The sequence below is a fragment of the Poecilia mexicana genome, unplaced genomic scaffold (assembly GCF_051168715.1).
Source record: "Poecilia mexicana isolate PSO_F unplaced genomic scaffold, ASM5116871v1 scaffold_3, whole genome shotgun sequence".
NCBI classification, from domain to species: Eukaryota; Metazoa; Chordata; class Actinopteri; order Cyprinodontiformes; family Poeciliidae; genus Poecilia; species Poecilia mexicana.
Window position 1 is genome coordinate 26,071,851 of NW_028263372.1, and position 13,393 is coordinate 26,085,243.

A 13,393-nucleotide genomic window follows, 5' to 3' on the forward strand; every position below is an offset into this window, starting at 1 on the left:
ATTTAACATATCTAATAATTTATATAAAGAATCTAAGCGTTGAATTTCTTTCAAAATTGATTTACAAAAAGAAAGGCACATAATTTATTCAATATACAAACACCTTTTTCATAAAGCCACTGGCTGCAACGCTACAAACATGGATATTTGTACTTAAGTTTAGAAATAATCCCAGAATTAGAAAGCAGAGAGTGATCGATCCATTTATTTGAAAGAACTCGCGCATCAAAAAGGCACACGTTTACTGACATTTGTGTCAAAACACAATTCATAAAAACACCTAAATACAACCAAAAGCACACAGCATGGAGTAACAGACTAAAGCTGTCAAATGTGTTTGATTATTTAATAACCAGTTTTATCACCTCTACTGAATGGGGTTTAGGAGGAGGAGAGTTAAACAGGCTGCAGACAGTCGATGTGAAGCCTGGTGGTCGCACTGGTTGGTCTGAACCCCTTCTGTGCTCTGAGGTGGTCCGTTTACATTCCCCCGCTTGACTCGAGCTACTCTTCCAAAAATACAATCCCAGAAGTTCACAAAGGGCAAGAATAATAGAAATCACATAAACGATGAACCAAGATCGACTGCATACAGCATGGAGCAGACTGTGACCATAATAAGTTTGAAACAGGGAATGTTTTAATAATTAAAGAGTTCATAAAACAGAGTTAAAAAATACCAGTGATATAGGATATGTGAATTATGTAACCAAAAGTTTAACAGAAACAAAAAAAGAAAAATTGATGTAATTCTTTGCAGTATGCTCAGTGTTCAGAAATATTTTACCTTTTTAGAAAAAGAAGTAAAGAGTCGGGAGGCAAATTTAGTAAAAAACCCGATACGAATTCCCTGATCTCAATTTAGGTCGAACCATGATCTATACAACATGAAATACGTGTAATTCTTTTAAAACTGAGGATGACAACACCAACACCAAGCTCTAGTTGCACCCAATAAATAAACATATTTTGTTGGCTCAGACCCTCGATGGGGCGGCTGTGTAAGGAAAAGGAAAAAACACTTGGAATAAAGTACCTGTTTCTCCAACAAAACACACCGATCAACCAAAGACGTTTCTTTAAACAAATTACTACACCAAACTTCAGTACACACATTCCACTGAAATCTAAAGGCAAAGTAACTGGTCAACTCAGACAGCAGCAACTGTAAACAGAAGAAAACTAAAAATGCATACACATATGTATAAAAAAGGACCTGGAAGCATTTTGACAGATGGAAAAAACATATATAAATATAAAAAACAAACTAATTCACAGTACCTCAAAGTAAGCAAGTAATGTATTTTCAAAAAGTAAAACACCATAATTGCACTTACTTTGTTTCTTTAATAAAGCGGTTAACCAAAAATCTTCTCAGATATAACTTAGAAGGCAACAGCTTGATCAGAGAAAGCACAAAAAGCTGAGAATGATATGAAAGGAAGCAACCGTCAAGCGAAACATAACGGGAACATATAAAAAAAAAGAATGAGGAATTAGAAAGGAGTAGCCTGGCTCTTTCTTTTCTTCTTTTGTGCATGGAAAGGCAATACTAGTCTGTAGGGAAACTACAGTTTGCTGATTGTCAGTGGGTCCGGATGCTGCCGTTGAAACATAAACGTGACAACACCAGCAGGTTGGTGAAGGAGACATTCGGACATCCCAGGCGGTTCAGACCAACTCCTCCGAAGGAACAAACAAACGAGGCAGCTCCTCATGTAAACAAAGCACACTTAAAGAAAGCACTGGTTTAAAGGGTTCCCAGCCTGGGACACATTCCCTTAGCAGTTATTACACAACCTAGAGTCAAATAGAAAGTTCACAGCTGCTGGTTTCTATGGGGCCGTCTGGCTTTACGTTGGATATTTTGTGCATTTGGAATATATTTTTTCTTTTATGTCTTGATGTGAGGGATCCTTCCCCGTTTTGGTCACATAATCACCCAAAGCTCCTTGGAAAGACCTGCTAACAAGGCTGAAGATGAACATTGGATTATTTGTGCTACTGGAGAGCCTGGCTGAATGTTTCTTCAAGCAGAGAGGATATTTTTATTTGGTCCACCTGTAGAGAGCAAGAATAGGTTTTAAATAAATAAAAACACACAAATAAAAACTACAAGAAAATGATTTTTAAGAACCAGAAATATATAAATATTAAAAAACATGAAACTTATGTTGTCGTTTAAGCAAAAGAAAAATCTGAAACAGGCCAATTAAAACAGGAAGCGGTTAAATAAACTGATGATTTCAGACATAAAGGATATGTCAGGCGGATTTTAGATCAATGATTGGGAACAGAAAAATAATGAGTGAGATCAGAAACACAACCGTTATTTATTGTTTTTTGTATATTTGCCAAAGAAAAGTATTATTATTTTTGTAACACAACTCAAACAGAAAGCTGTACAAATGATGATATAAACAATATAGTTAGGATTTAGTCCAGTTAAACAAATAAGCTATTTTGTCATCACATTTTGGTGTTTGTAATTTTCTCTGCTTTCGACACATTTAAAGAACATTTTCGGCCTGATATCTTCCCTGATTCCCCACAAACACACAACCAAACAGGCTCCATGACAATAAGAGTCACTGTTTCCCACTGATTCTCAGCGGTTATAATGTTATGACAGAGGCACTAAATGCATTAAATGCTATAGAGTTTTTCTTCTGCATCAGGAGCTTTTAGTGAAGCTGGTTAGCAGTGCACGTCCTGCTGCGGCGTCACACACTCACCTCGCTGATCAAGCCCAGCTGCACCAACTCTCCAGCTAAATCTTCAATACTTTCATCTGAAACACAGAGCAGCAGTTAGTGACGGGAAACGAAGGCGAAACCATTTCAACACCAACCAAGTTAAACTGCAGCAACACGATGATGAGCTCATGACGCTTTTTATACTTGAAGGATCTGCATGTTTAAGTTGAAACATTTAAATAATTATCTCTGGATTTACTGTTGTAGGTTTGCATTTCCAGCTTTATTCAAACTTGATTGCTGAACGGTGGCGTTTTTGGGCCTTAATATTACTGCTTTAATGAGCTACATGTTTTAAGACGTTTATGGAAGTGTGTCCTCCCCATGTTTTAAACCACGTGGTCTGGGGGCCAAATCCGGCCCGCTATAAGCTTTAATGTGGCCCTCTATGTAGGAGGACATAAATAAAACTTTTAAGACAATAGCTGCGTACTTACATATTTTTTATTATTCAAATCAACAAATCAAATTCGCACTATCAAATTAAATTAATGCGTAAAGATGTGCAACATTATTTAAATTCAAAAAGTTCTCATTGATTAGTATTTTATCTGTTTGTTAATGGGTAGTTTGATAAATAAGTCCTGCCACAACCATTTATAATCTGGATATGGTCTGAAGAATGACAATGAGTTTGACAATAAAATGTACATGACGGAAAACAAAACTACTAAAAATAACAGTGAAGTCTTTAAATAATAATAAAAAAACACAATGTGTAAAACTGCTGCAAATGTGAAAATACTGAAATGCTGCAGTAGGTAGGTCAGATTTTTTTGATGACCTTTGATGCCTGCTTTATTCTACTTTTTATGTTTGCATCTCATAAATATTTTTGTTTTTCCAAACTTAAAGTAAATTACTGAAAAACACTTCAACACTGTTTTCTTGATGCCCAAATCTGAGGCAACTTGAATAAATAAACATAAATAAGTGGCTAAAAGCACTGGACAACAGCCAAAAAAAATAGTTTGGGGTTTTTCAATTGTTTTAAGGTAATTTTGATGTGCTGAATCCAAAAATCATATTGGTTTTGCTCAATAAGGTCAACTTTCTGAACTATGGATGCAACATGAGCATCAAAATGCATCTCACATCTGGATCGGTTTGCTGAGATTCTGGGATCAGTTAGTGATGAGACGGAGAGATGAAGATGTAATGTTCAATTTACATGTTCTTACCCTTATCAGTGTTTAAATGACCAACTTACAGAAACCCAAGTTTAATTAATTAATACAATCTGCTAGAAACCATTTTTTTTCTCCTAAAACCTTTTTTGGATGAGAAATATTAACAGAAATGAACTGATGATGTCACAAAAATGTCATCAATTTAGTCAGAAGAATCAAATTAGAATAAAAGCCTGACTGAGAAAAATGGATGTCACTTTTGGATTCAGCAGTGCAAAATAGTCCTAATCCAGGTAACTTCCAAAAAATATATTTTTGTAACCCAGTGTTATTAATCTTGAACTCCAGAACCATAGCAGTGACTAAACTGAACCAGTGGGTGAAATCTGATTGGAGCAGTGATCGGCTGATAAGAGATCACTTCAGAATATCAACATCTTAGAGTGTTAGTGTGACTGATTAATGTGCGTGGCTGTAAGGACGTATCGAATCGCCGCGTGAGTGTCAGTGGAGTTACGGAGTGAGAGTGCAAAGGACGACATGTGGAGAGAAACGAAGCCGGACACCAAATGACTGGCAGTGCGAGCGCAGATGCGAGACAGAGACATTAAAGGCTGGTAAGAGACGGGAAGAGGAGATGACAGCTGTCAGCTGGAGCCTCTCAGGGTCCTGACATTCTCCACACGGCTGCAGCGTCGCGCATGCCGACCATACCTGTCATACCTATGACAGAGCAGCAGACTCTACTGCCAACATTTCTCTTTCCAGTTGGATAATACTCTCCATATTGCAGCTTTTATCACAAGCAGTAACATACAAAAAGCAATCTGCTGAGGCACAGCTTTGAAAGATGTATGTTTTGAAGTGAATTTATTATATTTTTGGTATATTATGTATTACATTTTAGAAATTTTTTAAGCAAATGGACTTAAGAAAGGGTCAAATTTTGTTACTTATGCTTTGATTATGAAATGTCCTGACACTGGGACTTCTCTACTTCTTATGAATAAAGAAGAAATCTGGTGCTCCATAAATCACTCTCCCTTCATATAAAGTTAATGTTTTAAATATAACGTGTAAAAATGAAAGATTTTTCCTTTGGTAGTCCAGAGAGTCCTATTCTTAGGAATCTGCTCAGTCTCCAATGACTTGACCTTTTCTACGACAGCAGTTCTGACCCGGTTATTTAAAGAATGAGAGACATTTTAACTCATAAACTGGGATCCAATAACTTGCTGCCAGCAAACATATTAATCACCACTTTAATCTTCCAGAGGAAATCTTATCATATTCATAATTTTATTATAAATCTGCTTTAGTGTTCAGCATTTTGTCTCATTGCAGCCACAAAAATCTATTTACTAATTGGGATGTTATGCAATAAACAACCACAATGAAATGTATAATTATGATGTGGAAGAACAAGATGTTTGGGGTTGTTGTCCTGCAGGAAGGTGAACCTCTGCTCTACCTGCGCTGGTCTAATTGTTCTTATAGTTTGTACTAAACTATATGATATATTTTGATCAAGTAGAGGTTTCTTCTCATCAGCCTTCAACAGTCTGAGGGATGGATTACATATGCAGGCCACACTATTCAGATCTTTAATTGTTAAAAAAAACAAAAAACACATTCATCTTTTTTTTTTTTTTTTACCCACTGAGTTCCTTTAAATCAAAGCTAACAACCTGTTTGGTTAAAGTTTATTTAATGATTATCTGGAACACTGATTAATTTTTATTACTTCTTTATTTTGCCACTTTAACATGTTTTGTTTGTTTGTTGTGTTTTTATCACGTAAAAACTTTGAACTGCCTTGTTGCTGAAATATAAACTTGACTTTAAGTTCTTGTTGCTGTAATGTGACAAAATACAGGACAGTATTCAAGGGACATGAATACTTTGTAAAGCAGATGAGTTAGTGGCTAAAGAAATTGTTTTGTAAATTTTACACCGCAGTGGCAATTACAAATAAAGTAAACTAACATGCACTCACTAGTTTTATAAGCTATGCTGAATATGAATATAAACAAAGAACTAAAATTCAACATTTTCCTTTAATTTTTGGTAATTTTTTTTTTTAAATTCTCACCTTTTTTTCCTCCATGTTCAACCATAACAAACTTTAACCAGTGCAATTTATTTTGTTTTTAAATATCAAGAAGTTCTTGTGGAGTATGTGCTCGAAATCGTCTGTGAGCTGAAATATTAAAGAATGTAAGACGGCTGGATGGAAGAGCTGAAAGGTTGGACTCGGTTTTCTACATGTGGCGATGGTGAGAGTTTGATCTTACGAGGTAACATGTCGCAGCTTAGATGTCTGTTCAGTTTATCTTCCAGCTTCAGCAGTAATGTTAGCTAGATGGAGAGAAACAGAAAAACACAGGTTGATTTTTTTTAATACACAGTAATAAATCAATAAAAACAAGATTGCTTAAAAAAAATACACACATGATATTTTGCTCCCTCCTCAACAGACTCCACGTTGCACTGCATCTGAACAACCTGCAGAAGGAAAAAGAAACATTGAAAGAAGAAGAAAAGATTCCTAAATCTACATTCAATGATTTTTGATAAACCATGTGCGTGTCAGGCTGAACTCACCCGCCGCGTCTCGAGCTCTGCAGGCTCAGGTGTGGGAGATTTGACCGAAGGAACGACAACGGGAGACGTGATTGTTTTTAGTCGAGTCTGCTGAGGACTGGGCACCCCGAACGCCGTCATCGGATAAATACCGTTCCTTATGATGTGGGAGAAACACAACAGAAAACGACAATTTAAACAAGAAAAGAGAGATTTATGATACGTTGGTTCTAAATAAAGACCGTAGGATGGCTCGATACTGCCCCCTTGTGGCCAAAAAACAAAAGGCAGACTTTACGATCCAGAGTCATTTTTGCCCTCAATTCATCGACAAAAAACAGTTTAGAGCCATGAAATTTTTCTTAAAAATATCTAATTTTGAAAATAAAAACAAAAACACCAATTTATTTCTATTTTTAAATGAAAAAAGAAAAGAAAAAACTTTTGAAGGAAAAAAAAAGATGGATACATTTCCTTCCAAGAGATATTTGTCAAAAATTATATTAAAAAAAGCATATATTTTGCAAATGTGAGAAAAATAGATCTAAAAATGTATTAATTGTAGTTTTTGGTGATTCTGTTGTGGAAGTTTTATGGGATTTTATGAAACTCACCTCACATCCTCCAGGAATTTGTCAAGTTCTAAGGCAGGAAACTGGGACAACCTAGAAAAAAACCCCAGAAAACTCAATGTGAGGGTAATATTGAAAATCAACTATGGTTCATTTTCAATAATAAAATCAACAATATCAAATTGAGTAAAAAAAAAAAACGAAACTGGGATAACCAACATACTTCAAAAAAGATTTTTTAACTGTGGTTATTCCTAATCAGTTTGCTGCAATTTGTTTTCTTTTTAATAAAATAAAATAGAAATAATGCAGTAACTGCACCAGATAACATTTGTTGTGACTCGGAGCCATTTAAGAAAACTAAACTGGACTGGACGTTGTGTCATAACGGGTACAGTTTTAAATTGCGTTGCATGTCACGGATGACAAACTTCCATCTGATTCTGAATGACATTTTCATCACTTACTTGAGTTGAACATCTTCTTTCGTAACGGCGATCACCAGATTGGGATCCAGCTTCTTCGTAATTTCCTCCAAGGCATTTTCAGGAATCATGTCTGGTCAGAATAAAGAGAGAAAAATCACCACATGACTACAGCTAATGGTCTTAAACAACATTTATAGTGTCCATCCCCTGACTTATACTTTTCAATAATATTGCCTCTGATTTGCTTAGTGTTATTTTGTCTTCATGCAGGTAATGCTGATTAACCAGTGAATGGACCTGATGTCTTTACTGACACTTCACTTTGATATTAAAAGGGTTTTTTTGTCAAAAAATCCCCCTAGATTTGTCAATCTTTTTATTTGTAAAAGCAATAAAAAAAAGGCAAAACACCCAAGAGGGTGAATACTTTTGACCAGGTTAAAGACTAAAATCATCTGCTTTACCACAAAGTTCCTGATTGAGGCGAAATTAAAACTTCCTATTTCATGCAAATCATAAGTCATAAATCAGATACAACTGTACATACATGTGAAACTGTTGAGTTGATCTCAGTGTAAGTTTGTATGTGTGGATTCAGGACTCACGCTGGTAGCTGACAATACAGTGTGCAGCCAATAGTTTTAATAGAGGCACTTCGAAGAGAGCCTGGTTAAACAGCAGCTCCCGGGCTGTAGGCCGCATGCTGGGATCACACGCAAGGCACTTTTGGATTAACTCCTAAAAATATACAAATATCTGATAAACATATTGTTTATGAAAACCGAATTTTAGACAGATCCCAAAATTATCATGCACAGACAGTGAAAAGCATTAAAACTCTGCGTTTTACCCTCTGGAGCGGGTCTTCCAGGAGCTGTATGGCGTTGTCGATGGCTTCCTGAGAAATGTACGAGGAGTCTCCGTTGCTCTGGATTTCCAAAAGCGCCATCTGCAGCACAGCAACACAAGGTCACGTGTGGGAAACGGCTCAGGCGAAAACGTCACACGCTCTAGAAACCGTCTCACCTCTAAGGCACACATGCCGAACGAGTAGATGTCTACAGCCGTGGTGACGTCGTTGTCAGCTACAATAACAGAAGCAATTAAAACAAAGCTTTCCCAGGAGTCTCATCACACTTCAGCTGTCACAACAGACGTTTTAAAAAAAACTGTCTACTCATCAGAGGCTTTAAAAGGATGCGATATCTTCAACGTCTCTTAAAATGAACACGGAGGAACAGTTTGGTGATACTTACCTCCATATTCAGGGGCAAGAAAGTGCAAGTTTTTCTGCTCCTCGTGGAACGTCTTCACATGGTTGTTAATGGTATCTGGAGCAACTGCGAATTACAAAAGGTTACTTATTTTCGACTTCATCAAAAGGGAAAAAGATGTGAAGGAGAAAGAGGAAAGAAAATACACAGAAGAAGAAATTAGTTTTTGGTTAGTAAATGAACTCACACCAGGAGTAACAACCAAAATATTACTTGTGTAGAAAGACATCAAAACAAATCAGATTGTTGAAAAGTTTTGTGTAAGACAGTGGAATAAATACTGAACACAAAAAACACAGCAAAGACATAAAGAAAATAATAGCTCAAATTTGTCAGCATTTAGGAATCAGTACAATTAATATCATGTTCAGAATACTACACTTTATCCTCAAGAGGATTTTTAAAAATTTGTTGACAAGCTACTCAAGTCTAAGTTTACATGTTAGCAAATACAAGAAACCCCACAACCAATATAAAATTCATAAAAAATATTTGCACAAGTATGAAATTATAATAGCAGTGTTTCCCCCAGTGCATTATAAGCCTGGCGGGCTACCAGGCTTTATTTGTGCCCCCACAAGGCTAAGCATTGCTTATTTATTTCATTTTTTTTAAATGTTTGCATTTTTTAAGACTTTTTAGTAGGTGTTCAGGTATTAATCTTCCAATATTATCAAGTGATATTTTAAAATTTCCTGTCTTTTAAACATTTTTTAACTCAAAAACGCGGCGGGCTGCTGGATCAATGACGCCACGCGCCCAACCACCAGGCTTAGAAAGTTTTCCGGGGCAAACCATGCATAGGAATTACAATTATCTAATACATAAAGAATGTAATATCAGCTGGTTTTGTCTTGTTTGATGGGCTAGAAAAATGCTTATCATTAACAAAGTGTTACAGAAAATCATTATGGTTACAAATACTTAGAAAACTGGTCAATATCTCTACATTTTCCAGGGAGCACCGTTGGAGCCGAAGCATCTTAAATAAGTACAGGTTTTTGATACTCAATATTTAGTAGTTACTTGATTATGTATCAATTTAAAATTCTGTATGGATTATTTGTTTTTTTAGTGACATCTGGTCTGAATTTCATATCAAAGAAATTAAACGTTACACAACGGCAAAAAAATAAAATATTGAATACAGATATTGTTTCAGAGATTGTGGAGTGAATAAAAGAAAAATGTCATGGCAACAGTGTGAGAGAAGTTGATTTGACCAAAAACAAACAAACAAAAAAAGGGAAAGGCTACATGAGGTGTTAAAAATGTAATGTCCAGTTTACAAAAGTGAACTGAAAGTTTGAGCTCTCTTATTCATAATTTAGTATAATTTAACTCCCCCTATTTAAGCCTTTGGGATGAAACTGGTGTAATTTTATACCTGATCCAATCTTAATGAGCCCGTTGTGCTGAATGAAGACGGTGTCACAGGTAAGGTTGCCGTGAATGATAGGTGGGTCACATGAGTGGAGATAACTGTAAACCAAAGAGAGAAGATGAATAAATCCACCATTAAAAGCAAAGATCTGAAAACGATCATTAAGCTGGAAGTAAGTTTAGCAAAATGTCTGACACTAAACCGACCTGAGCGCAGACAGGATCTGTGTGCACCATCTCTTCCACGCCTGACGGAGCAAGAAGAAAGAAAGTTATGAGAAGATATTGTAGCTGCTTTTCAAGATGGGCTAAATAAACAGAGATTACACTCAAAATACAAAAATATATGGAGTCAGTGCAATGCAGAAGCATTCAGTTCAGTTTTGTTTATATTGCGCCAAGTCGCAACAAATTTTTCCTGTACCTTTTCATTCATACTTTTGTGGTTCTTCCTCGTCTTCTTGAGAAACTGCTTTAAGCTTCCAGATGACATGTACTCGGTGATAAAAATCACCTGCCAGAGAAAAGACATGTAAGGGAAGTGTAAATCTTTAAGAAACTGTTTATCTAGTAGAAAAAAGCAAGTGTGTTAAACGACGTAAGACTCACCCTGGCTCTGGTGTCCTTTGTGTCAGCCCAGTACTTATGAAACTTGACGATATTGGCATGTTCCAAATGAATAAGGTTATCAAATACAGCCTTGACTTTCTCCTAAATCAATTCCAAAAATATAACAAAACATAAGGAAATAACTGAGCATGTGAGACATGTACATTTTCTTAATGGTGTCCAAGAAGAAATTAATAATATGCATATTTAACTGTTTTCTCTGTGATATCAGGCCTTTACCTCCAGCGGTTTGAAGTTCTTCCTCTCTGAAATCATGACTTCATTCCAAACTACTTCCACTCCCTCCTCTGTGTCCATGGCCAAATAAGCAGCGTCTATTCCCGGGACATTACGCTGATTGACCTGCGTGTACAGGGACCAAAAAATAAATATTAGATGAGGATTAAAATACAGCACAGCTGATAATCTGTGGAGGATTAAAAAGAGAGTCTCTAATGAGTAAAAACTGAGAAGAGTGGATTCGCTGAAGGTCTGGCTGCTTTCAAATTAATTTGGTGAAGTGTTGACACAAACACAAAGCATTTCATTTGTACATATTAGCTGATTACATTTAAAGGAGTTATTTTATTTTAACTCAAATTATGAATTAACCATTTCCTGACGTCTTTTGAAATGTAACAAGTTTGAAAACATTTCTCTTTTTTTTGCAGAGATGAATTTTAAATAGTCCTGCTGTTAGGTCTGTTGACGACTAGACTGAGGATTTACTGCATCGCTCGTCACTGCAATCACAATAAAAAGCTTAATTTATCATGACAAAGACAAATTAATGATAAAATAAATTTTGTTGCAATTATTACCCTTCCTACATTTTTCACTTTTGGTTCCATAATGGCACCAATAAATAATCAATACATTTGATAAATGCAGTTCCTGTGTGCAGTTGAGTGATTAAAAATCAACTTCTTTATGTAAAAGGTTTTCTGAAGAAACCTATTTCAACAAAGAAATGTTTTTAAAAGCAGTTTTTGTGTTTGTGATGTAGTTTCCTAAGAAAGTTTACAAAGAGGCTTGAAATACTTCCTTTCACTTTTATCGTTGTCACAATAATACCACAATATATCATGATAAAATTTAAAGTCTAACCTACTGACAATATTTTTCCTAGTGGTAATTAAAAGGAATTTAAAACTAGTTCAGAGAATTAGAGACATGCTGGGTCAGCAAATAGTGGCAGGCTTCTGGAAAACTCACTCAAAATACGGGCTGACATTTTCAACAAGAAATAATTACAGGCTGATGTTTACAGTTAGCGATGCTAACACAACCACAAGATGTTAAAAGCAGCTTAACGTGTCAACTTAGTTTGTAACACAAAGTGTTATTCAAATCCAGCTCCTAATATAGACACTTAACGATCTTTCGCAAAAAAAACTTGATTACAGCTCGATTTAATAATCTAATTTATAGCAGTAAATCTGAGCTTTTCTCCTTTTAAATATTACATTGGACAGTGGTAAATGCACTGAACAAATATTTTAATTAAAACAAACAAAAATCTGTATCAGCAGCTCACGGCACTACAAAAATTGGTAATAAGTATCTGATTAGTGATATAATATTTATCGGTTCAGGTTTCTCTTTGCACAAAAATAAATTGTAATATTGTAAGTATTGCTGTATATATGCAGTTAGACAACCCCTGATTGACTACAGGGACTTTTAGACGAGTTTTTAATGAAACCCAAACTTTGGCTGAAACGGATGTGTGATGACTTGTGCTGTAAATAATCACCTCTTCTCGACGTTTCTGCCAGCGGCCACAGGGACTCTCCTCCAGGATCTCTGATTCATCTTCGCTCTCATCCTCATCCTCGGTCGCTGAGGTGGCCACGGGTTTCGGAGAAGCCACGGAGGAAGTAGTGGGTGTCTTATCTTGAGCCTGGGTTGAACTCGGGGACAGGTTTCCTGCTGTACACTCTGACTTCGCGTCTGTACCGGGTTTCTCCTCCGCCTCCGACATGACAGCAAACCTTATTCTAACGTGGCTGCGCTAGATTCCTGAGCCTGGCCGGAAGCAAGTGATGGAGTACCGCTGTGTCTTCTGCGCTCCCCTCGGGTGTTGAGTTAATCATGAATCCAGTTTATTTTAAATAGGCTGGACATCAATGAAAGGCTCAGAGAAGAAAAGCTGTCAACATCCAAAAAAGACGAGCGGTTGGAAGGCATGATAACTTTTAAAGGTCCTTTCACTTTTAAAACTAATTTAATTAAATTCTTAAGCGATGAAGACATTTATTAGTATTTGTTACTAATTTTGATTAATCAAAAGAGCAATCAAATTTGTTAGCTTACCTGCATGACACTGTTGGCTAAAAGTTCAGCCACACACTACTCTGCTAACTTTCCCCTGGCTAATAAGCTAGTGAAAGCCGAATAAACTACTTAGTTTCAACCACTATCCACACAAAAATAACTAATTAAAACCTTGAAGAGGACACACAAAACCCTCAAATAGCTAAAAACAGGTTCTAGTTACATGTTGACGAAAGCAGAAAAAAAATAGAGGTCTGAACAAAAAATGCTAGTTCGTCATAAAAATGTAGCATCTCAAGTCCCTTTCTGTGAGCCGGAGTGGGAGGGGCGGGGCGGGACTTGAGGAGCGCCTGTGTGCGCACAGAAAACGCAGCGCGCCGC

At 36.3% G+C, this 13,393-nt stretch overlaps 1 protein-coding gene across 1 annotated transcript; it reads right to left on the reverse strand.

Annotated features, from left to right (window-relative positions):
• Window positions 1-189: 189 nt before the first annotated feature.
• On the reverse strand, window positions 190-13,350 carry LOC106910528 (nuclear receptor-binding protein-like). Its single transcript, XM_014977219.2, has 18 exons — window positions 13,052-13,350; window positions 12,492-12,887; window positions 10,976-11,098; window positions 10,736-10,837; window positions 10,551-10,640; window positions 10,334-10,374; window positions 10,131-10,225; window positions 8,726-8,809; window positions 8,496-8,554; window positions 8,320-8,418; window positions 8,075-8,207; window positions 7,509-7,599; window positions 7,084-7,134; window positions 6,491-6,626; window positions 6,338-6,391; window positions 6,181-6,244; window positions 2,736-2,791; window positions 190-2,061 (listed from the first exon to the last, which is right to left on the reverse strand). Exons 2-18 carry the CDS (start codon window positions 12,717-12,719, stop codon window positions 2,002-2,004), a joined length of 1,566 nt encoding a protein of 521 aa, XP_014832705.2. The 5' UTR covers window positions 12,720-12,887; window positions 13,052-13,350; the 3' UTR covers window positions 190-2,001.
• Between the last annotated feature and the right edge of the window lie 43 nt (window positions 13,351-13,393).